Here is a 25,021-nt window from a genome sequence, read left to right as displayed (position 1 = left end):
GACAACAGTCCAGCGAGGCGATTGCCATTTTCATTCCGGTCCCCTAGTCCAAATCTTCCAATTCTGTATTCCTTTCCTAGTTTTGCGTTGAAGTCTCCGACAACAATTTTGTAGAAGGACTTCTCATTGCGGATTGCTTCCTCCAACTCCTCGTAAAACGCGTTCAATCTGGATTCATCAGCTGCTGATGTTGGTGAGTAGCAGTTGATGATGTTGATGGATTTTTAGCGCAAAGAGCGGAAGCGAAGAATGGCCATACGATGGGTGCACAACAAAACTAACACCGCCTACATTTCGCGACGGAACTTTCTCTCCATGAATGACGAGTGTACCGTCATTCATCTGTCGTACGTCGCTCCTTCTGCACTTGGTCTCCTGCAGAGCAATCACGTGAAATTTGATACGCTCTGCGGCTCCGAGAAGGGCATGCAGGTCAGCGTCTGTGGAAACTGTTCTCGCGTTGTAGGCACACAGTCTGAGACAGTCTCCATGGCGAGTCGTGTGTGTGTCGCCTTGGTCCAGAACCAATGACTTCCTGAGCAACCTGAGATTTGATCGCCTCTCACCGGTCGCCATACCGTCCGACGAGACGGCAGGGCCCAGTGTGCAGAGTACTGATGCAGTGAATATGCTGGAGTGGCAAAAAGACTTTTCTCCAAACTAGGCAGCCCTGCCACGGCGAGCTTAGCTTTCAACACAGGTCGTCGCCCAACCTATATGGATCAGGGAACCACCTAGCGACATTTTGCTAAGACGGTGGTGAATCTTAGCAGTGGTCTACTCTTAGCTAGGCTTCCGATTCCGAGAAGTCGGAATGTCGGATGTGTCGAACTCTTTCTCAGCTTGGAAGACCCTGCCGGAGGACAAACCTGCGCTGTGCATCGCATTTCGACGCTCAGTGTCACCTCCACGCCACTATGAGGCGGTAAACCGTTGTGGGAGGAGGTACCACTATATAAAGTATTAACGGACACTGGTGAAGGCGTGTAGTCAGCATTGACTCGCGACACCTGTCGGATATCAAGTGTTCCATATTTAATTGTAGACGTTGGGGATAAGATGTCAGGCCCCGTTACGCTGCGCTCACACAAAGGGCTTTTGACACGATACTGCAATAGCTTGACGCGGTTTATTGACGAGCAATCTTCAACACAGCCAGATGAGGTTTGCATGAACCAAACAACAGTACGAAAACTCCACAGAACCTCCTTTGAACTGTCGGCAATGATGCGGCTCGTCACAGATACCTTAAATAACTTCACGACGAGCGAGCGCAAGAACGAATAATCAACGTAGAGGGACAACTATTCGGATCCGTTTAGGAGGAAACAACACTAGTACAAACGCCAGCTGCAGCACAAATTCCGAAACTCTTCGCGATACCTATACCGACGTTCACAGAGAAAATCTGGGAATTTTCGGACTTCTGGACACTGTTCGAGGCTAATGTGCACCAGCAACCTTTGACGAGACTTTAGAAATTTAACTATCTCGTCAACGCCTTGAGAGGAGAAGCTCGAGAACTCATACGCCGTTACCCCATCACTGATTCAAACTACGATCACGCAGTTGACCTCTCACACTCCAAATACGGCAATGAGTCAGCTCTCATCGGGAATCTACGATCGCTTTCGGAAACGGCAAAAGCCGAATCAGGGAGCATCAAAGCACAGAGACGCCTTCTGGAAACGATCGTTCCGATCGTTACGCAGCTGCAAGAACTGAGGGTCAACCTCGACGGATCCTACCTCTCGCAGAAAATTCTTGCCAAGTTCTCGACCGCTCTGCAGCGTCAAGCATTACAAGGGTACGTTTCGCAGAATACGCAAGAAAGCGATTGGAACATGGGTCGCACGCTATCAATCCTTGACAATCTTATTTCCACCGAGGAAAAAATCAAAGAAATGGTAGATAGAAATGATCGAGTGGGTACAGAATCCACTCATCAATCGGAGAAGTCTATGAGGATTCCTTTTCAAAGCATTTCGTCATCAGCATCGCAGCAACGTTGTACGTTTTGCAAATCCAACGCACATAAATCAGTTGTTTGCAATCGAATGCCAAGCTCATCAGATCGATGGACATTCCTGCTTAACAACAACAGATGCTTGAATTGTGGGAGAGAAGAACACATTCTCGCAGAATGTACAAGTAAAGGATGTAGAAATTGTAATGAAACAACATCATACCATCTGTCCTAGATACGTGAAGGGCCCTACCGCGATAGAGGCGAAAGGACGCATGACTCAGAAACCACCTCGAGACGGGGCAGTACCGACACTGCCACAACCTCAGAAACTACACGCAGTCACCCCTAAAAAGAACAGACAGAAACCAGAAAAGAAGATAACTCGAGTCTATCCCGTGCATCTGCATACCACGGACTCAACAGACATCATCTCCGAAACGTGTCCCACCACAACAGTACTTCATAACGCAGAACGTGATAGTGGCAGTCATCACGTCCTGCTACTAACCGATGTAGCAAAGGTTTAGGATGAACCACACAAATTATGGAAGGAGGTGGAGATCCTCTTCGACACCGGAGCCGACCAGTCATTCATCAGCCAACGTCTTGAGGACGACTTGGGACTGGAGTGTACAAAACAGCAGGAGTTCCTAATGTACACATTCGGCACAGACGAACCCACACCAGCACGCTGTGGGACAACGCAGCTAGAGCTTTGGGACAATGACGGGAGAAGGCACACAGTGCGACTCTGCACAACGCCACAACTTACAGGGAAAGGACGCCCTGTTCACCTTAGCACAGAGGACCGCAAGTTTGCAAGACAACATCACATTCAACTGTCGAAACCTACAGACACTCCTAGATCCACCCCGCAGATTTTACTAGAGTGTGACCAACTACGGAATTTACTAGACACACCGCTTCCGCGTTTCACACTTCCATCAGGCTTACAGCTCATTCCATCCAAACTCGAGTACATGCTATTCGGAAAACAGCAGTTACCTAAGAGAATAAAGACACAGCAAGCCGTGAGGAACATAATTACGCTTACTATGAACACAGTCGCCAACGACTTTGAAGAGGAACTAAAGCGTTGGGACAAGTACTGAACAATGGACTCAGCCGGATTATGCGAGTTCACAGGTACAAAGAACGCGGAGAAAGAGGCAGTGAATTAGAAAGTAACGGACTACTTCTACGAGACAATAGAACGTCGAGAAGACGGCTACTATGCACGGCTTTCGTGCAAGGACAACCACACCCCGTTACCAGACAACAGAAATATAGCACTGAAGAGACTTCACGGCGTATTCAAAATGTTACGGAATAACGCAGACCTCCTGAAGAATTATGATAACACTCTTCGGGACCAGCAGAGGTTAAAGATAATTGAAGAGATTCCCAATAATCAAAATTCTGTTCAAATTGAAAAGAAAAAATTCTTCATTACACCGCACATCAAGCAGCTTTAACCCCACACAAGGAGAAAACTCAGAATCGTCTTCGACGCCTCATCACACTATAAAGAATGCCCTTCCCTCATCGACATTCTACATCAATGATTGCTGATTTTTCCAGAACTATATGGTCTACTAATCAGATTTCAAACACCAATTTACCGAGACGACCGAGACGCCATATCTGATGTGGAAAAGGCATTTCTGCAAGTACGCCTACATGAGCACGACCGAGACGCCACACGGTTCTTCTGGTTGAAAGACATTGATTCGCCAGTCACAGAGAACAATATAATCACATTCCGTTTCAGCAGAGTAACGGGCTTAACGTACCGCCGTTTCTACTCGCCGGCACAGTACAATACCACCTTCAGAAGGCAAGAAATTCGGGACAATTTATACGTCGACAACTTGATACTCGGCGCATATGATCCAGAGAAATTGGGACAAAAAGCCTTGGCGGCACGACAGATTTTCACGGTCATGAATATGAACTTACGCGACCTCCTGGCCAACGCGGACTGAGTTACATGAGTTCCTTCCACAACAAGAGATCGCCAAATCAACAATGCAGAAAGTACTCTGCATCGCGTGGGACGCGTCGGGAGACCGTATCAAGACGAGAACTTCATTTCCGTGTGTCGAAGTCCTTACCAAAAGAGTGGTCGCACGGCAAATTGCGTCCATGTACGATGGCTGGTTCCCTTACTTACGCCGGCGAAAAACATTCAGTTATAGAAAGAAAAATTTGCGTGGGACACTCAGTTACCAGAGCCAAAACAATGGAAAAGCCTTTCTCAAAACAATGGAGAAGCCTAGCCAGTAACGCAGATGGTTTCGAAGCGATTTCCCACGCAGGTTCCCGACAGACAGAGAACAGATCAAACTAGCGAACTTTGCCGACGCTAGCGATATAGCAATGGCCACATGTGCCTATCTCTTTGATAACACTAACTCTTCGTTAGCGATATCTCGATGCAAGCTACCTTCCATCTGGACACAGCGAACTATTCCGAAACTAGAAATAAATGCACTCACGACGGCAACACGCCGCGCATGGGCAGTGTATCGAGCATTAGAACCTTCGCCAAAGACCAGATCTTACCTTTTCTCGGATTCGCAGATTGCTTAGTTGGCTAGCACTGTCGCCAACGACATCTGATGCAGGAGTGCTCGTGCGCAACCGAATAAAGGAAATTCGGGAAATTGTGGCCGCGCTCAACGATGGGGAGCAGCGGTTTGTTTCGGCTACGTCAGTACTCACGACAACCCCGCAGATGCCGGAACAAGAGGACTCACACGAGAGCAACTAAAGGATTACAAATTATCGTGGAAAGGTCCAAAATTCCTGGGCCAGCCCGAGGCGGAATGGAATATAAAGTTTTATCCATACGATAAGTAGTCGGCAACAAATCTGACAGTATATCAGGCAAGGATCAACACCACACTGACAATGATAGACACCTGAACCGCCTCAGCTCATTCTTGAAAGCGGAGAGGGTTACAGCTAGAACACTGGTCTTCATCAAGAAGTTATTGCGGCTCTTATACCGAAACATCCTAGAGCTCCAACGTATTACGTGGTCCGCACGGTTGACAGCTGAAGACATACTCATAGCCCGAGTGAGGCTCATACGCGACCACCAGGAGCTGTACCTGTCGAGAGACTGCAAGAAGTCCATGGACAACTCGTCACGCCTCTTCAAGGACGAAGATGGCATCTGGCGCTTGCGAGGACGGCTGCAGCACTCGGCACACATGCAAAATCGCCAATCTTCATTGCGCCTAACACAAGACTAGCCTTCCTAATCATCCAGGACGCCCACGGACGATATCACCAAGGGATCGAACACACCATTGCTATAGTCCGTCAGACATACTGGATACCAGAGATACACCAATAGACTAGGAAGCTAGTGCAGCAGTGTGTGAATTGCCGACGCTTCAATGCTCTCCTATATCCGTATCCGGAGAGCACAGACTTGCCAGGACGACGTGTATTACGAAGCAGAGTTTTCCAACACATCGGTCTGGATTTTTCGAATTACCACGCACGTCAGACGCTGCAGAAGGTCAACGTTACTATGGATGTGTATTTACCTGCACAGTCACTCGGTTGATACATCTAGAAACGCCGCTTCGTATCAAGGCGTGGACTACCCACGTTAATCACATGCGACAACGCACCCACGTTTCTATTGGCGTCGTCCATTCTGAAAAGCAGAAAAAAGAGCCACATTTGAACGACGAGGTAGAGCAGATCCCAGCGGACAAACATATTTGATGGAAGCACATCACTCCATATGCTCCATGGCAAGGCGGTTTTTACGAACGACTGATCAAATCTGTCAAACACGCCCTCTACAAGCATTGAGAGGTTTGGCCCAAAGATCCGAAAGCAACTTTACTGACCGAGATCGAAGTCTCTCTTAACTTCAGGCCGCTAACCTACCAATCCGCAATGCAAGAGGACCTAACATCGATAAGACCAGTGGATTTCTTTCAACGTGATATCAACATCACGTTCCCACTCGAACGACTCGTCGAACCCACCGACGTCGACGAAGATTACTTGCCACCGGACGAACTACGCACACTCTAGACACGGCAAGATGTGAACACGGCACTGAAGTTTTTCTGCGAAGCCACAGTGAAATTCTGGAAGATCTGGCAAGACCAATACCTCACAAACCTACGAGAAAAGCATAAGACATAGCTGACGAATCACAGACACGGGAAGCAAGGCTCAAAGATCGGAGACGTAGTACTCGTATGCGACCCGATCTTACCCAGAAACGAGTGGAGAATGGCTCGAATAACGGGCACCCAGAGAGGTTCAGATGGTGCCATACGAGAAGGGAACTTATCACATCCACACACCGGAAGATTGGACGCCCAGTAAATTTAGTAACGCCGCTCGAAATCGGCGTTCACGACACAGACCCTCGGATTTCTCCTTACTCTTCGGACCCTGTATCCGGTAGGCGCGAGGAAAACGAGGATGGGAACGAACAAAATCATCAAATAATTGCGAATAAAAACTACGGCGAGATACAACCTCCGTCCGTGCCGTTCAGTGAACTACACAGAGCAAACGGTGGCGGTGATCTTCACAAGAAACGCGAAACCCATTCCGGCAAAATGGTTTCTCTTCCACCTCATGTTTCTTGCTCTGATCGCACCGAATTACGGGCTGATGACGCCTCAGATTCAGATGACATGTATGTCAAACAGCGTTCTCATTCAGACCTCGATGAACCAGACATTTGAACTGTGCACGGATAAGTCGTGCGAACTGTGTGAGACGCGGATGAACCCACTGCTGGTGAGATTACCACCGGAAATCACGTTACACGACCACGCGGTGACACTGAAATGACACGAAAACGAGAAGCTGATGGTGATAGAGACCACATACCCACGACTAGATTTCTGCCAGCAGATCGATTGTTGTTGGTGTACAACGGTCCTTTCAACCATGGATGCTGGCCATTTGGCGCAAAAGTGATGTTAGCCACACTTCTGTACACACTAATCGCCATCATTTATGCCCTACTGTGCGTGCCGATGACAGTGAGAAAGCCGGTGCGACTAGTCCCACGAGTGACGAAGATAATCGTAACAGTCGCAGCGAAAATTGTGCGATGCTGCTGCTTAGCCCTCTGCCGAAGACTCAGATGAAGAGGCAGAACTTATCGCGACGATTGTATTACAGCAGCTCTGGCCATACTGACGATTAGTTTGCCAACAGGTGGACTTGCTTCAGCATCCGACAACGGCGTGCACCCATTCAGGAAGCCAAGAATGGTGCTCAGTAACGCTGTCAGGTCTTCTCAAGCTGAACTGCACGTTAGCCGACAACTGTGGATGTAACACAGCAGAGAAGGGAGTGCACTGTGAATGCCCTGCACACGACATTGACGAGGATTTCAACAAGTTGAACTTAAAACTTCTTCTCAGAACCAGCAGTGCATGTAGAATTCGTACCTTTAGATATCAGACCACAGAATGCTTTACATATGTTGCAGAAACGTGTAGTACCGAAAAATCCATGTTCCAGAATGATGTCTCACCCTAATGAAGAACTCTATCAAGCCGAGTCTCCTAACATGTCGAACCATGACGGCAGCGATCAACGCGACATCGAGTCACCAGATTTATATCGGGATGACCCTGAGTTCGAAGACGACCTGTGGAATCAACTGCAACGACTCCGAGCTACTCCTCACTTCTTGCCGGATGCCGACAAGCTCCGCGATCAGGCTATTTCGGTTGTATTGCAATTAGATATCGTTTCATCATCCCTAGCTAACTTTGTAGAACAATGACAATCTTTAACCCTTAGGAACACTTTGTCTAGATCCGCAACGCGTGAGCAAAGGGACTCTACCTTGGCCTGTGGTGGGACAAGATGAAGATAGAACTACAGTTCATTAGGACGCTGCCAAGGACACTATTTACGATACCGCCGATGCTAGTGGCACTCAGATCCATGACGCAGGACTGGTGGGACGAGATATTCTAAGTGCTAACATACAACGCCAACGAACACCCCATACAATTGGACGAAAACTTCCTGGAGAAAAGCATTACACACGACGAACTACGAATGCTCGAACCGGAACCGCGACAGAGTGGCGGAATATCTTCACGAGGTCAACATGGCCGATCAGCTCGAGCAGGAGTCGTTGGAAGAACAGATAGCGTCGGCCTTAAGGACAGTGATGCAGACCCTCCAGCGCAACAATGATATGAAGAGAATCATCATTGATAACGATCACCTCCTTCACGATCATACTGACGCAGCGAAACAACAACTGCTTTCAACCTCGAAACAGCGATCCGAAACACGGACAGGGGAGAGACCATGCCAAGCAATAGCATTGCCGACATGGAATCTCACACAGAGACTCTTGCGAAGACGCGGCGACCAAACAACGCAGGTCGAGCCGAGAACGCAAGCGAACCGGGAGGTGCAAACGGATAGGAAGCATAGGGAAAAAAAGATCGCAGACGCAATCCACCACGAGGCAACACCCCACCCAGACCACCAAGGAATAGGGAGGGGATACCGACATCCAAACTCAGCAGGACGAACCACCGAGCAGCAGAGACGGCAAGCGACACCTAGACAAGAACCAGCCCGCCCACCTTGAAGCAAAAAAGAGAAAAAAACGGGAGGAAGAGGAGATGAACGACGATGACGCCCCAGAGACGATGGATGAAGTCGGCGAGGCCGAGAGAGAAGCCAAAGACGAGGACGAACGAGAAGAACCGAGTGAGGAGGACGTTGTCACAGAGCAGATAGAATAGGAAGCACAGCAGTCCCGAGCACAACTGGCTACGGACGGAGTGGAGCCAACAAGAAGAAACGCCGACCGAATGGAACCCGCGAGAGCAGAGGGTCGTGTACATCCGGAAGCGCCCGTCGGGGATCCAACCAGAGAACGGGAGCAGCGGCGTCAGCAACTCAGAACGGAATTACGAAACGCCCAACAGGAACGGGATGACCTCTGTTTCATGCTACAAGAGCTGGAAAGACAGCCCACATGCCCGGAGCGCCGATACAGCCGCGCGGACGTACGACCTTCCGAACAAGGAATAGAAGTATTGGGAAGGGGGGAGTATCGCGAAACCTCCGCGACCTTACAACGCTCAGTTAACTTTGACTTTTTGTCCTTTAAAGATTTTAAAAGACGCAGCGTCCTTTGAATTCTCTTTCTGTTCAGGAAACATATTCCGTTACCGTTATTCGTTATTCTCAGTATTAGGGAGACGGGCCCATTCTTTCGTTCCTTTCCCAACATTAATTTTATTCTGTTGTTTTTTTTTTGTTCGTATTTTTATGTCATGAAGGCGTGTAGCAGAAGGAAGTCCGAAAAAATTCTGTTTAACTATACTATTGTTCGCATTCGAGATCATGTGCACGCAAAACACTGGAGGATCAAAAAGCTCAAGCAAATCTATAAAAAAAGCTATGTTGTCGATCTTCAAGATTGGCTTAAAAAACACACTAGTTTCTTCACTCTTTTTTCATTCATCTTTTTTTTTCATTATAAACAATGAGTTTTCTAGGAATCATTTTGTGGTTTGTGCACCCTCGTTTTAGCTGGACTATTTTCGCTACATTAGTCCTTCACAACCGCTTCTTTAACTCCTCCTGAATCATTTATTCAAATACTAAACAAATTTATTCCAAACTCCAGTACTGAATATGATTAACATTTTAAACATTTTTCAAAACAACATTTCCTTTCCTTCAGACAATTCTTCCATTTTTTTAGTCGCAGATATCGGAACTTAAAAAAAAACCTTACGTTAGAATACGTTTCAGTTGTGAATATCTTTTATATCAATGTCTTATCATCTATATGCGGTGAAAACATGCCCCTACTGGTCCTTCTTCAACTTACAGCACTACATCTGAAAAGAAAGCAGTTTTCACTTCTTTGTTTCTGAAATTTTCTGAACTTTTTAACCTAAATTACCCTAAACTTTGTACACCTTAATATGTGTTTATTAAAACCTACAACCCCGTCTTCCTTTTCTCCTTGCTCCTTCCATTTTTTCCTAGTTTTCAGACCTCTCCTGACAACCCCCCACCCCCGCCCCTCTGCTCCAAACCCCTCTTATGACCCTTTGTTGAGAAATTCTCACCACACGCTTGACCCTGGAATATAATATCACTTGCTATATAAGTGGGCGGGGTCAGTGTTGAAATCTCCAAGCTTGTTAATCAAAGTAAACTCCGCATTTTTTGAAAGAGCGTCTCTTTGTGAGAGGAACCGGCCATTTTAAGTAACATTCATAGAGACTGCAAAAATCTAGTTTTTAAGAAAACAGTTGGAATTTTCTTCAATTTGGTCACTTGAAAACCACGACCAGCTGTCATCCAGTGTAAGCGCCTAAACCACATATTGTAAAGTAAGCAGAGCCCTAAACAAGTACCGAATAGCGAAACTTAAACGTTCGTTGTGGGCCGTTGACGGCAGCAAAAAAATTGGAGTAAGCAACGAAATATAACAAGGATGTAAGTACTTACAAGTTGCATCGTCAAGAACAAATTGCTCGCTTAGAAAATATTGAAGCAGATTCTCCACAGCTAGGAACGTATGCTTTTTGAGTAACCTTAAGGGCAGCACTTTCGTCAATTTTCAAATAGAATAGAAATTTTGAAACCAGATACGATGTGCAGTACCAAAATGTTTCAAATAATCTCCTGATTACGAACGTAATAAACATTTCGTTCAATTTTGAGAAATAAGCGCAAATCCTATGAACACCCCCTCGTTCCATGGAGATGTATCCGTATCCGCGGGAGGAACGGTAAAGAGGGTCTCGGCGGATTCTCCGCGAATGCCTCCGAGACATAACGTGCCCAGTGGATATGCCGGCGGATACGCGAGCATACCTCGAAGAGGTCACGCTACAGTCGTTCATGAAGACGCAGACAACCGTCTTAAATGTTCTTCTAGCCACAGAAACGCGGAAAACTGCGGAGTTACGAGAAAATATGCAAAGGAGAGTGGTATGAGCTGTCGAAATTACCGAATAAGTCAAAGAATAATAGTGTTAGATAGAAGTATATAGCATAAAGAAAGGGAGTGAGTTTGTCTTTATATCACCGTCAAAAAGTCTAGAAATCTTACCAAATTTGAACTCTTTTCCTTCCTGTAAGTTTCAAGAAGTCAGAGATACAGAAGGTTCCTCTGCCCAGAAATAAATTAGGCTACAAAAAAGCTTGCGAGTTACAGGATAGCGATAGTTTTCATTACTGTTACTTCCGAAAGCTTGAATTTTTCGTTTTAACGAAAATTTTTACGCACGTAATTTGAAGTTATTATTTACATCCTTATCTCATTTTTTACGTGAGGATTTCTCTTGGTTCTGGTGCGATTACTAAATTGAGTGAATTATATCCTAGCCGGTGATGCGCGTATGATTAGAGGTAGGTAAGCAGAGTCAGCTATTTAGGTGCTAACGAAGGTGAATCTCTTTAGGACACGCACCGTCGCTAATTGTTCTAACGAGGCATGACTGGGGCATGCTCGAAATTCCGCCGGGACCCTCTTTACACGCACCCTATCCGCGGGATATGCCAATGACAGGATTGTGGAGGTGCAAAAGTGATTAACGAAGGTTGGAGAAACTTTGCTTGTTTTCAGGCCACACACTTGTCAGGACTAAATTCTTAAAGAATACTCGAAATCAGCAGCTCATTTGCTTTCGTGTGGTATTTTCAAAATCTAACTAATCCTAATAAAAAAACAGCGTAAAAAACCCCGTTTTTCACGACGATTTCAGTTGCACCGCTTCACATTTGTACACGCGCCGCATCCAGCTGCGCAGTGGTCGAAAGCCAGTGGGTTCTCCTCAACTGCCCAACCAAGTGAAACCTATGAATAAGTAGCCAATTGAATTTAATTTTGCCCACTCCCAAGAATTCCGACACTTTGCGACGGATTTTGGGACAAAATTTAGTAGTGGTGTTATACGTTAAACACGTTGACGTACTTTAGTTCGTCATTATTCGATTTCGAATAACATTTTTTTCTTGCTTGAGAAAATGTGGGAAATAGTATTCAAACAGTCCAAGCACATTAGAACTAATTTTTCATGGTAAGCACATGTCTATGCGTTTGCTGCAGTATAACTGTACCATTTTACCAATTTATTAATTCGCGACACATCACTAAAAAGGAGAATCAACAAAATGATGACAAAAACATCAAAAAGACGTTTCTCTTTAGTACATGAAAAGAGAGGAAAAAGACATGTTTTGTAAGTAAAATACCGAGACAGTCAGCAATTATGAGGAATGATTTCAATCGTTGTTAGATAAACAAAGTCAGAGCATTTCTTCGTGGTAGTAAGGGTACTCATGTTGCCTGCTATGAAAGAAGCAGTTAGAAGCTGAGCAATAAAATCGCGCGCAACGAATCTGGGAGGACAACCGAGAGAAGGGAGTTATCTGGAAAAGAGGTTGTCACGAGGAGGTTTGCAGAAAGGAGAATCTCCATAACAAAAGAACAACTCTCAGTCGTGCGACCAAGAAGAGAATAATAACAATTACACAAGAACTATTCAGAGAAAGTTCAAAGGAAATCATAGTGGATTGAGTTGACACAATGACGCCATCGAGAAGACGCCTAGCGGAAGCACTAAATGGTGCTGAACTTCCTGAAATGATCGCCTGAAGCATAAACATAAAAGCTTAACGTATGACAGTGAAACAATCATTTTCATATTGATTGTGCTGGCATTCGATCGCGGTCAGGAACATTTTCACTCAGACGAGTTATCATCGAGTTAGAATAGATAAATCTCGTAATCTCAGTGGTTAATGGAAAGATTTCTAATTAGTTCATTTCTGGGTATTCGTAAGACAACTAGCATGTTCGTTATTTTATGCGTACCTTTACTGTTCATGGTACACTTAACGCTTTTTCTCAAACGTTGATTGAATAACTACGCGGACTACTTCCTACTGCACACAAGACATATGACACATGGTAGCGCCATAACACGAAAATAAAGAAAGTGCGATTTTGACCTTTATTTTGGTTCTGCGGCCTTTCTACACTTCTGACAAGGACTCTTCAAATGTTTCCTTCTTCTTTTGTGCAAGGTCCAAAGGATCTGGCTGCAAAACTGCCCACCCATACGCTTAGTTATGCTTTGTCAACAAGTGGTATTAAGATAGACGAAGAGAAGTGTGAATAACAATAATAATGCAAGATAAAGATAAGAAGATAACATAAAATGACTGGGGTTAATCAATCCATTTGGAATGCGTTAGTTTAGCCTACACTAGCCTAGCACTGGGCGAGGGTTAGCTAGTGCATCAAGTCAGTGTTTGTATCCACAGAGACACGTCTGATATAAATGTATCAACCACAGAAGAAAGAAAGGCCTAGGGCGGTTCGCGACAGGACAGTAGCAATCGAAATTCTCACCAGCTACACTACAACCACCAACAATATTAGTACTCTTAAACGATAATAACAATAACAGGAAGAATAACAGCATTTCATCCAATGATCGGTACGCCACACATTTTCATCCCTCATTTTCAGAATTGTTTGATACCATTAACTACACTTAACACGAGCAAATTGATTTGCAAGTAACAAATGTTAAGAGTAACAGCAAAATTTCGACAAGCGTTTGACCGCAGCACTATCCAATGAATACACTACCATCATGATCATGATATATAATAACAGGTTTATTCTGCCACGTTTTTGTCTGTGTGTGGGTGTGTTAGTCAAGAAATTCAAAAAGGGGAAAGCGACGGGTCCACCTGCGTCGAGTTGGTGCCTCGACGCTAGAAAGCTGTGAAATGGGGTGCAACGGGTCCACCGACGTCAGATAACTATAGAAGGAGGTGCGACGTGTCCAGCGGCGTCAGATACCTATGGAAGCGGGTACGACGGGCCCACCGGCGTCAGATAACTAATGAAGGGGGTGTGACGGGACCAACGGCACCAGATTCCCCTAGAAGGGGGTGCGACGGGTCCACAGGCACCAGATTCCTATAGAAGCAGGTGCGACGGGTCCACCGGCGCCGGATACCCATAGAAGGGGCCGGACGGGTCCACCGGCGTCAGATTCCTATAGAAGCAGTTGCGACGGGTACACTGGCGCCGGATACCTATAGAAGGGGCCGGACGGGTCCACCGGCGTCAGAATGGGCTCCGGTGCCAGATACCTATTAAAGGGGCTGAAGCGGGTCCACCGCACTAGAATGGGGCTCCGGTGCCAGATACCTATTGAAGGGGGTGAAGCGGGTCCACCGCACTAGAATGGGGCTCCGGTGCCAGATACCTATAGAAGGGGCCGGATGGGTCCACCGGCGTCAGAATGCTGCGCCGGTGCCAGATACCTATGGAAGCGAGTGCGACGGGTCCACAGGCACCAGATTCCTATAGAAGCAGGTGCGACGGGTCCACCGGCGCCGGATACCTATAGAAGGGGCCGGACGGGTGCACCGGCGTCAGATTCCTATAGAAGAAGGTGCGACGGGTCCACCGGCGCCGGATACCTATAGAAAGGGCCGGACGGGTCCACCGGCGTCAGAATGCTGCGCCGCTGCCAGATACCTATGGAAGCGAGTGCAACGGGTCCACAGGCACCAGATACTTATAGAAGCGGGTGCGACGGGGCCATCGGCACCAGATACCTATGGAAGCGAGTGCGACGGGTCCAGCGGCGTCATATTCCTATGGAAGAAGGTGCGACGGGTCCACCGGCACCAGAATGATCTCCGGTGCCAGATACCTATAGAAGGGGCCGGATGGGTCCACCGGCGTCAGAATGCTGCGCCGGTGCCAGATACCTATTGAAGCGGGTGCAACGGGTCCAGCGGCGCAAGATACCTAATGAAGGGGGCGTCGCGGGTCCACCGGCGTCAGATACCTATGGGAGCGAGTGCGACGGGTCCACAGGCACCAGATACCTATAGAAAGGGCCGGACGGGTCCACCGGCGTCAGAATGCTGCGCCGCTGCCAGATACCTATGGAAGCGAATGCGACGGGTCCACAGGCACCAGATACCTATAGAAGCGGGTGCGACGGGTCCACCGGCGAAAGATACCTATGGAAGGGGCCGGACGGGTCCACCGGCGTCAGATTCCTATAGAAGAAGGTGCGACGGGTCCACCGGCACCAGAATGGGCTCCGGTGCCAGATACCTATTAAAGGGGGTGCGACGGGTCCACCGGCGCCGGATACCTATGGAAGGGGCCGGACGGGTCCACCGGCGTCAGAATGCTGCGCCGGTGCCAGATACCTATAGAAGCGGGTGCGACGGGTCCACCGGCGCAAGATACCTATAGAAGAAGGTGCGACGGGTCCACCGGCACCAGAATGGGCTCTGGTGCCAGATACCTAATGAAGGGGGTGCCGCGGGTCCACCGGCGTCAGATTCCTATAGAAGAAGGTGCGACGGGTCCACCGGCGTCATATTCCTATGGAAGAAGGTGCGACGGGTCCACCGCACTAGAATGGGGCTCCGGTGCCAGATACCTATAGAAGGGGCCGGATGGGTCCACCGGCGTCAGAATGCTGCGCCGGTGCCAGATACCTATTGAAGCGGGTGCAACGGGTCCAGCGGCGCAAGATACCTATAGAAGCAGGTGCGAAGGGGCCATCGGCACCAGATACCTATGGAAGCGGGTACGACGGGCCCACCGGCGTCAGATACATATGGAAGCGAGTGCGACGGGTCCACAGGCACCAGATCTATCCCCAGAAGGGGGTGCGACGGGTCCACCGGTGCCAGATACCTATAGAAGGGGCCGGATGGGTCCACCGGCGTCAGAATGCTGCGCCGGTGCCAGATACCTATTGAAGCGGGTGCAACGGGTCCAGCGGCGCAAGATACCTATAGAAGGGGGTGCTACGGGTCCACCGGCGCCAGATACCTATAGAAGGGGGTGCGACGGGCCCACCGGCGTCAGATACCTATAGAAGGGGCCGGACGGGTCCACCGGCGTCGGAATGCTGCGCCGGTGCCAGATACCAATGGAAGCGAGTGCGACGGCGTCTCACCGGCACCAGATACCTATTGAAGGGGGTGCGACGGGTCCACCGGCGCCGGATACCTATAGAAGGGGCCGGACGGGTCCACCGGCGTCATATTCCTATGGAAGAAGGTGCGACGGGTCCACCGGCACCAGATACCTATAGAAAGGGCCGGACGGGTCCACCGGCGTCAGAATTTAAATGGAAGGGTGCGACGGGTCCACCGGCGTCAGATACCTATAGAAGCGGGTGCGACGGGTCCACCGGCGCCAGAATGGTGTACGTGCATCAGATACCTATAGAAGCTCGTGCGACGAGTCCACCGGCGCCAGATACCTATAGAAGCGTGTGCGACGAATCCACCGGCGCCAGATACCTATGGAAGGGGCTGCCACGGGTCCACCGGCGTCAGATTCCTATAGAAGAAGGTGCGACGGGTCCACCGGCGCCAGATACCTATAGAAGGGGGTGCGACGGGTCCACCGGCGTCAGAATGCTGCGCCGGTGCCAGATACCTATGGAAGCGAGTGCGACGGGTCCACAGGCACCAGATACCTATAGAAGCGGGTGCGACGGGTCCACCGGCGCCGGATACCTATAGAAGGGGCCGGACGGGTCCACCGGCGTCATATTCCTATGGAAGAAGGTGCGACGGGTCCACCGGCACCAGAATGATCTCCGGTGCCAGATACCTATTGAAGGGGGTGCGACTGGTCCACCGGCGTCAGAATGCTGCGCCGGTGCCAGATACCTATTGAAGGGGGTGCGACGGGTCCACCCTAGAAGGCCTACCTATGGAAGCGGGTGCGACGGGTCCACCGGCGCCAGATACCTATAGAAGGGGGTGCACGGGTCCACCGGCGTGCCAGATACCTATAGAAGGGGGTGCGACGGGTCCACCGGCGCCAGATACCTATAGAAGGGGCCGGACGGGTGCACCGGCGTCAGAATGTGCGCCGGTGCCAGATACCTATGGAAGCGGGTGCGACGGGTCCACCGGCGCCAGATACCTATAGAAGCGGGTGCGACGGGTCCACCGGCGCCAGATACCTATGGAAGGGGGCGCGACGGGTCCACCGGCGCCAGATACCTATAGAAGGGGGTGCGACGGGTCCACCGGCGTCAGAATGCTGCGCCGGTGCCAGATACCTATTGAAGGGGGTGCGACGGGTCCACCGGCGCCGGATACCTATAGAAGGGGCCGGACGGGTCCACCGGCGTCAGAATGCTGCGCCGGTGCCAGATACCTATAGAAGCGGGTGCGACGGGTCCACCGGCGCCGGATACCTATAGAAGGGGCCGGACGGGTCCACCGGCGTCAGAATGGGCTCCGGTGCCAGATACCTATTGAAGGGTGTGCGACGGGTCCACCGGCGTCAGATTCCTATAGAAGAAGGTGCGACGGGTCCACCGGCGCCGGATACCTATAGAAGGGGCCGGACGGGTCCACCGGCGTCAGAATGCTGCGCCGGTGCCAGATACCTATGGAAGCGAGTGCGACGGGTCCACCGGCGCCAGATACCTATGGAAGCGAGTGCGACGGGTCCACAGGCACCAGATTTCTATAGAAGCAGGTGCGACGGGTCCACCGGCGCCGGATACCTATAGAAGGGGGTGCCACGGGCGGGTCCACCGGCGCCAGATACCTATAGAAGAGGGTGCGACGGGTCCACCGGCGCCAATGATCACCTATGGAAGGGGGTGCGACGGGTCCACCGGCGCCAGATACCTATAGAAGGGGTGCGACGGGTCCACCGGCGCCAGATACCTATGGAAGCGGGTGCGACGGGTCCACCGGCGCCAGATACCTATAGAAGCGGGTGCGACGGGTCCACCGGCGCCAGATTCCTATAGAAGCGGGTGCGACGGGTCCACCGGCGCCGGATACCTATAGAAGGGGCCGGACGGGTCCACCGGCGTCAGATTCCTATGGAAGGGGGTGCGACGGGTCCACCGGCGCCAGATACCTATGGAAGCGGGTGCGACGGGTCCACCGGCGCCAGATACCTATAGAAAGGGCCGGACGGGTCCACCGGCGTCAGAATGCTGCGCCGGTGCCAGATACCTATAGAAGCAGGTGCGACGGTACGGGTCCACCGGCGCCAGATACGTATAGAAGGAGGTGCGACCGATCCAGCGCCGCCAGATACCTATAGAAGGGGGTGCGACGGGCCCACCGGCGCCGGATACCTATAGAAGGGGCCGGACGGGTCCACCGGCGTCAGAATGCTGCGCCGGTGCCAGATACCTATAGAAGCGAGTGCGACGGGTCCACAGGCACCAGATACCTATTGAAGCGGGTGCAACGGGTCCAGCGGCGCCGGATACCTATAGAAGGGGCCGGACGGGTACACCGGCGTCAGAATGCTGCGCCGGTGCCAGATTCCTATGGAAGCGAGTGCGACGGGTCCACAGGCACCAGATTCCTATAGAAGAAGGTGCGACGGGTCCACTGGCGCCGGATACCTATAGAAGGGGCCGGACGGGTCCACCGGCGTCAGAATGGGCTCCGGTGCCAGATACCTATTAAAGGGGGTGCGACGGGTCCACCGGCGCAAGATACCTATAGAAGGGGGTGCGACGGGTCCACCGGCGCCAGATACCTATAGAAGGGGGTGCGACGGGTCCACCGGCGTCAGATACCTATAGAAGAGGGTGCGACGGGTCCACCGGCGCCAGATACCTATAGAAAGGTGTGTGACGGGTCCACGGGCGTCAGATACCTATAGAAGGAGGTGTGACAGGTCCACCGGTGCCAGATACCTATAGAAGGGGGTGCGACGGGTCCACCGGTGTCAGATACCTATAGAAGGGGTGCGACGGGTCCAGCGGCGTGCCAGATACCTATGGAAGCGGTGCGACGGGTCCAGATACCTATGAAGGGGTGCGACGGGTCCACCGGCACCAGATACCTATAGAAGGAGGTGCGACGGGTCCACCGGCGCCAGATACCTATAGAAGCGGGTGCGACGGGTCCACCGGCGCCAGATACCTATAGAAGGGGGTGCGACGGGTCCACCGGCGTCAGATTCCTATAGAAGAAGGTGCGACGGGTCCACCGGCGCCGGATACCTATAGAAGGGGCCGGACGGGTCCACCGGCGTCAGAATGCTGCGCCGCTGCCAGATACCTATGGAAGCGAGTGCGACGGGTCCACAGGCACCAGATACTTATAGAAGCGGGTGCGACGGGGCCATCGGCACCAGATACCTATGGAAGCGAGTGCGACGGGTCCGGCGGCGCAAGATACCTATGGAAGCGAGTGCGACGGGACCAACGGCACCAGATTCCCCTAGAAGGGGGTGCGACAGGTCCACCGGCGCAAGATACCTATAGAAGAAGGTGCGACGGGTCCACCGGCACCAGATTCCTATAGAAGGGGGTGCGACGGGTCCACCGGCGCCGGATACCTATAGACGAGGGCCGGACGGGTCCACCGGCGTCAGAATGCGGCGCCGGTGCCAGATACCTATTAGAAGGGGGTGCGACGGGTCCACCCGCACTAGAAGGGCTCCGGCGCCAGATACCTATAGAAGAAGGGGCCGGACGGGTCCCAGAATGCTGCGCCGGTGCCAGATACCTATAGAAGCGGGTGCGACGGGTCCACCGGCGCCAGATGCCTATAGAAGGGGGTTCGACGGGTCCACCGGCGTCCAGAATGGGCGCCGTGCCAGATACCTATAGAAGGGGTGCGACGGGTCCACCGGCGCAGTTCCTATAGAATGGGTGCGCCACCGGCGCCAGATACCTATAGAAGCGTGTGCGACGAATCCACCGGCGCCAGATACCTATGGAAGGGGCTGCCACAGGACTACCAGCACCAGATACCTATAGAAGCGGGTGCTACAGATCCACCGGCGTCAGATACCTATAGAAGCTCGTGCGACGAGTCCACCGGCGCCAGATACCTATAGAAGGGGGTTCGACGGGTCCATCGGCGTCAGATTGCTGCGCCGGTGCCAGATACCTATTGAAGGGGGTGCGACGGGTCCACCGGGACCAGATACCTATGGAAGCGGGTGCGACGGGTCCACCGGCGCCAGATACCTATAGAAGGGGGTGGACGGGTCCACCGGCGTCAGAATGGGGCGCCGGTGCCAGATACCTTATTGAAGGGGGTCGACGGGTCCACCGGCGTCAGATACCTATGGAAGCGGGTGCGACGGGTCCACCGGCGCCAGATACCTATAGAAGCGGGTGCGACGGGTCCACCGGCGCCAGATACCTATAGAAGGGGGTGTGACGGGTCCACCGGCGTCAGATACCTATAGAAGGGGGTGTGACGGGTCCACCGGCGCCAGATACTTATAGAAGGGGGTGTGACGGATCCACCGGTGCCACATACCTATAGAAGGGGTGCGACGGGTCCACCGGCGCCAGATACCTATAGTAGGGGTGCGACGGGTCCACCGGCGCCAGATACCTATAGAAGGGGGTGTGACGGGTCCACCGGCGCCAGATACCTATAGAAGGGGGTGCGACGGGTCCACCGGCGCCAGATACCTATAGAAGGGGGTGCGACGGGTCCACCGGCGCCAGATACCTATAGAAGGAGGTGCGACGGGTCCACCGGCGCCAGATACCTATAGAAGGGGGTGCGACGGGTCCACCGGCGCCAGATACCTATAGAAGGGGCCGGACGGGTCCACCGGCGTCGGAATGCTGCGCCGGCCTATAGAAGGGGGTGCGACGGGCCCACCGGCGTCAGATACCTAATGAAGGGGGTTCCGCGGGTCCACCGGCGTCAGATACCTATGGGAGCGAGTGCGACGGGTCCACAGGCACCAGATTCTTATAGAAGCAGGTGCGAAGGGGCCATCGGCACCAGATACCTATGGAAGCGGGTACGACGGGCCCACCGGCGTCAGATACATATGGAAGCGAGTGCGACGGGTCCACAGGCACCAGATTCCTATAGAAGCAGGTGCGACAGGTCCACCGGCGCCGGATACCTATAGAAGGGGCCGGACGGGTCCACCGGCGCCAGAATGCTGCGCCGGTGCCAGATACCTATGGAAGCGAGTGCGACGGGTCCACCGGCACCAGATACCTATAGAAGCGGGTGCGACGGGTCCACCGGCACCAGATACCTATGGAAGCGGGTGCGACGGGTCCACCGGCGCCGGATACCTATAGAAGGGGCCGGACGGGTCCACCGGCGTCAGATTCCTATAGAAGAAGGTGCGACGGGTCCACCGGCGCCGGATACCTATAGAAGGGGCCGGACGGGTCCACCGGCGTCAGAATGCTGCGCCGGTGCCAGATACCTATGGAAGCAGGTGCGACGGGTCCACCGGCGCCGGATACCTATAGAAGAGGGTGCGACGGGTCCACCGGCACCAGATACCTATGGAAGCGAGTGCGACGGGTCCAGCGGCGCCAGATACCTATAGAAGCAGGTGCGACGGGTCCACCGGCGCCAGATACCTATAGAAGCGGGTGCGACGGGTCCACCGGCGCCAGATACCTATAGAAGCGGGTGCGACGGGTCCACCGGCGCCGGATACCTATAGAAGGGGCCGGACGGGTCCACCGGCGTCAGAATGCTGCGCCGCTGCCAGATACCTATGGAAGCGAGTGCGACGGGTCCACAGGCACCAGATACCTATAGAAGCGAGTGCGACGGGTCCACAGGCACCAGATACCTATTGAAGCGGGTGCAACGGGTCCAGCGGCGCCGGATACCTATAGAAGGGGGTGCGACGGGTCCACCGGCGCCAGATACCTATAGAAGGGGTGCGACGGGTCCACCGGCGCCAGATACCTATAGAAGGGGGTGCGACGGGTCCACCGGCGCCAGATACCTATAGAAGGGGGTGCGACGGGCCCACCGGCGCCAGATACCTAATGAAGGGGGTGCCGCGGGTCCACCGGCGTCAGATTCCTATAGAAGAAGGTGCGACGGGTCCGTCGGCACCAGAATGGGCTCCGGTGCCAGATACCTATTAAAGGGGGTGAAGCGGGTCCACCGGCGCCGGATACCTATGGAAGCGGGTGCGACGGGTCCACCGGCGCCAGATACCTATAGAAGGGGCCGGACGGGTCCACCGGCGTCAGATACCTATGGAAGCGGGTGCGACGGGCCCACCGGCGTCAGATACCTATTGAAAGGGGTGCGACGGGTCCACCGGCGCCAGATACCTATGGAAGCGAGTGCGACGGGTCCACAGGCACCAGATACTTATAGAAGCGGGTGCGACGGGTCCACCGGCGCCGGATACCTATAGAAGGGGCCGGACGGGTCCACCGGCGTCAGATTCCTATAGAAGAAGGTGCGACGGGTCCACCGGCACCAGATACCTAATGAAGGGGGTGCGACGGGCCCACCGGCGCCAGATACCTATTGAAGGGGGTGCGACGGGTCCACCGGCGTCAGATTCCTATAGAAGAAGGTGCGACGGGTCCACCGGCACCAGATACCTAATGAAGGGGGTGCGACGGGTCCACCGGCGCCAGATACCTATAGAAGCGGGTGCGACGGGTCCACCGGCGCCAGATACCTATGGAAGGGGGTGCGACGGGTCCACCGGCGCCGGATACCTATAGAAGGGGCCGGACGGGTCCACCGGCGTCAGAATGCTGCGCCGGTGCCAGATACCTATAGAAGAATGTGCGACTGGTCCACCGGCGTCAGAATGCTGCGCCGGTGCCAGATACCTATTGAAGGGGGTGCGACGGGTCCACCGGCGTACCTAGAAGGGGTGCGCGGTGCCAGATACCTAATGAAGGGGGTGCCGCGGGTCCACCGGCGCAAGATACCTATAGAAGAAGGTGCGACGGGTCCACCGGCGCCGGATACCTATAGAAGGGGCCGGACGGGTCCACCGGCGTCAGAATGCTGCGCCGGTGCCAGATACCTATAGAAGGGGTGCGACGGGTCCACCGGCGCCAGATACCTATAGAAGCGGGTGCGACGGGTCCACCGGCGCCAGATACCTATAGAAGCGTGTGCGACGGGTCCACCGGCGCCAGATACCTATGGAAGGGGCTGCCACAGGACTACCAGCACCAGATACCTATAGAAGCGGGTGCGACGGGCCTCCTCGGCGCCAGATACCTATAGAAGCGGGTGCGACGGGTCCACCGGCGCCGAAGATACCTATACCGATGAAGGGGTGCGACGGGTCCACCGGCGCCGGATACCTATAGAAGGGGTGCGACGGGTCCACCGGCGCCAGATACCTATAGAAGGGGCTGCGACGGGTCCACCGGTACCTATAGAAGAGTGCGACGGGTCCGGTGCCAGATACCTATTGAAGCGGGTGCGACGGGTCCACCGGCGCCGGATACCTATAGAAGGGGCCGGACGGGTCCACCGGCGTCAGAATGGGCTCCGGTGCCAGATACCTATGGAAGCGAGTGCGACGGGTCCACCGGCACCAGATTCCTATAGAAGCAGTTGCGACGGGTCCACCGCACCAGATACCTATAGAAGAGGTGCGACGGGTCCACCGGCGCCGGATACCTATAGAAGGGGCCGGACGGGTCCACCGGCGTCAGATACCTATAGAAGCGGGTGCGACGGGTCCACCGGCGCCAGATACCTATAGAAGGGGGTGCGACGGGTCCACCGGCGCCAGATACCTATAGAAGGGGGTGCGACGGGTCCACCGGCGTCAGATACCTATAGAAGCGGGTGCGACGGGTCCACCGGCGCCAGATACCTATAGAAGCGGGTGCGACGGGTCCACCGGCGCCAGATACCTATAGAAGGGGGTGCGACGGGTCCACCGGCGCCAGATACCTATAGGAACGGGTGCGACGGGTCCACCGGCGCCAGATACCTATAGAAGGGTGTGTGACGGGTCCACGGGCGTCAGATCCCTATAGAAGAGGGTGCGACGAGTCCACCGGCGCCAGATACCTATAGGAACGGGTGCGACGGGTCCACCGGTGCCAGATACCTATAGAAGGGTGTGTGACGGGTCCACGGGCGTCAGATACCTATAGAAGAGGGTGCGACGGGTCCACCGGCGCCAGATACCTATAGAAGGGGTGCGACGGGTCCACCGGCGCCAGATACCTATAGAAGGGGTTGCGACGGGTCCACCGGCGCCAGATACCCATAGAAGAAGGTGCGACGGGTCCACCGGCGCCAGATTGGTGCGCCGGCGCCAGATACCTATAGAAGCGGGTGCGACGGGTCCACCGGCGCCAGATACCTATAGAAGGGGGTTCGACGGGTCCACCAGCGCCAGATTCCTATAGAAGCGTGTGCGACGAATCCACCGGCGCCAGATACCTATAGAAGGGGCTGCCACAGGACTACCAGCACCAGATACCTATAGAAGCAGGTGCGACGGGTCCACCGGCGCCAGATACCTATAGAAGCTGGTGCGACGGGTCCACCGGCGCCAGATACGTATAGAAGCGGCTGCGACGGGTCCACCGGCGCCAGATACCTATAGAAGAAGCGGACGTGCCACCGGCGCCAGACCGGCGCCAGATACCTATAGAAGGGGGTGCGACGGGTCCACAGGCGCCAGATACCTATAGAAGCGGGTGCGACGGGTCCACCGGCGCCGGATACCTATAGAAGGGGCCGGACGGGTCCACCGGCGTCAGAATGTCACCGGCGCCAGATACCTATGGAAGCGAGTGCGACGGGTCCACCGGCGCCAGATACCTATAGAAGCGGGTGCGACGGGTCCATCGGCACCAGATACCTATGGAAGCGAGTGCGACGGGTCCAGCGGCGCAAGATACCTATAGAAGCGGGTGCGACGGGTACACCGGCGCCAGATTCCTATAGAAGCAGGTGCGACGGGTCCACCGGCGCCGGATACCTATAGAAGGGGGTGCGACGGGTCCACCGGCACCAGAATGGGCTCTGGTGCCAGATACCTATTAAAGGGGGTGCGACGGGTCCACCGGCGCAAGATACCTATAGAAGCGGGTGCGACGGGTCCACCGGCACCAGATACCTATGGAAGCGAGTGCGACGGGTCCACCGGCGTCAGATACCTATAGAAGAAGGTGCGACGGGTCCACCTGTGCCGGATACCTATGGAAGCGGGTGCGACGGGTCCACCGGCGCAAGATACCTATAGAAGCGGGTGCGACGGGT

At 53.4% G+C, this 25,021-nt stretch overlaps 7 protein-coding genes across 8 annotated transcripts in view; 5 read left to right on the top strand and 2 right to left on the bottom strand.

Moving 5' to 3' along the window:
• Positions 1 to 177: 177 nt before the first annotated feature.
• Positions 178 to 576, bottom strand: RB195_025160 (uncharacterized protein; the record flags this gene model as incomplete). The annotated part of the gene is made up of 1 exon (XM_064213189.1): positions 178 to 576. One exon carries the CDS (start codon positions 574 to 576, stop codon positions 178 to 180), a length of 399 nt encoding a protein of 132 aa, XP_064069070.1.
• RB195_025159 (uncharacterized protein) lies at positions 316 to 6,031 on the top strand (the record flags this gene model as incomplete). Of its 2 annotated transcripts, none has more annotated exons than XM_064213187.1 (5): positions 316 to 432; positions 1,479 to 1,807; positions 2,202 to 2,424; positions 2,497 to 3,074; positions 5,869 to 6,031. In XM_064213187.1, 5 exons carry the CDS (start codon positions 316 to 318, stop codon positions 6,029 to 6,031), a joined length of 1,410 nt encoding a protein of 469 aa, XP_064069068.1. The 2 variants fall into 2 exon arrangements, with proteins under 2 accessions (XP_064069068.1, XP_064069069.1); XM_064213188.1 differs by lacking the exon at positions 316 to 432 and adding an exon at positions 815 to 925.
• Positions 6,032 to 6,201: 170 nt separating this feature from the next.
• On the top strand, positions 6,202 to 6,699 carry RB195_025158 (uncharacterized protein; the record flags this gene model as incomplete). Its single annotated transcript, XM_064213186.1, has 1 exon — positions 6,202 to 6,699. The coding sequence occupies one exon, from the start codon at positions 6,202 to 6,204 to the stop codon at positions 6,697 to 6,699; it is 498 nt and encodes a 165-aa protein (XP_064069067.1).
• Positions 6,700 to 6,911: 212 nt separating this feature from the next.
• Positions 6,912 to 7,169, top strand: RB195_025157 (uncharacterized protein; the record flags this gene model as incomplete). The annotated part of the gene is made up of 1 exon (XM_064213185.1): positions 6,912 to 7,169. The coding sequence occupies one exon, from the start codon at positions 6,912 to 6,914 to the stop codon at positions 7,167 to 7,169; it is 258 nt and encodes an 85-aa protein (XP_064069066.1).
• Positions 7,170 to 7,490: 321 nt separating this feature from the next.
• On the top strand, positions 7,491 to 7,757 carry RB195_025156 (uncharacterized protein; the record flags this gene model as incomplete). Its single annotated transcript, XM_064213184.1, has 1 exon — positions 7,491 to 7,757. One exon carries the CDS (start codon positions 7,491 to 7,493, stop codon positions 7,755 to 7,757), a length of 267 nt encoding a protein of 88 aa, XP_064069065.1.
• Positions 7,758 to 8,090: 333 nt separating this feature from the next.
• Positions 8,091 to 8,742, top strand: RB195_025155 (uncharacterized protein; the record flags this gene model as incomplete). Its single annotated transcript, XM_064213183.1, has 2 exons — positions 8,091 to 8,402; positions 8,518 to 8,742. The coding sequence occupies 2 exons, from the start codon at positions 8,091 to 8,093 to the stop codon at positions 8,740 to 8,742; spliced, it is 537 nt and encodes a 178-aa protein (XP_064069064.1).
• Positions 8,743 to 12,534: 3,792 nt separating this feature from the next.
• RB195_025154 (uncharacterized protein) overlaps positions 12,535 to 25,021 on the bottom strand; it is a gene marked incomplete at both ends in the record, with an annotated part of 48,622 nt that continues 36,135 nt past the window's right edge. The window contains one exon of the mRNA XM_064213181.1: positions 12,535 to 12,609. Within this exon, the coding sequence (XP_064069063.1) occupies positions 12,535 to 12,609 (75 nt within the window). The remainder of the gene's footprint in view (positions 12,610 to 25,021) is intronic.

Source organism: Necator americanus, chromosome X, assembly GCF_031761385.1.
Source record: "Necator americanus strain Aroian chromosome X, whole genome shotgun sequence".
In the NCBI taxonomy this organism is placed as follows: domain Eukaryota; kingdom Metazoa; phylum Nematoda; class Chromadorea; order Rhabditida; family Ancylostomatidae; genus Necator; species Necator americanus.
This window is presented reverse-complemented; position numbering and strand designations above follow the sequence as displayed.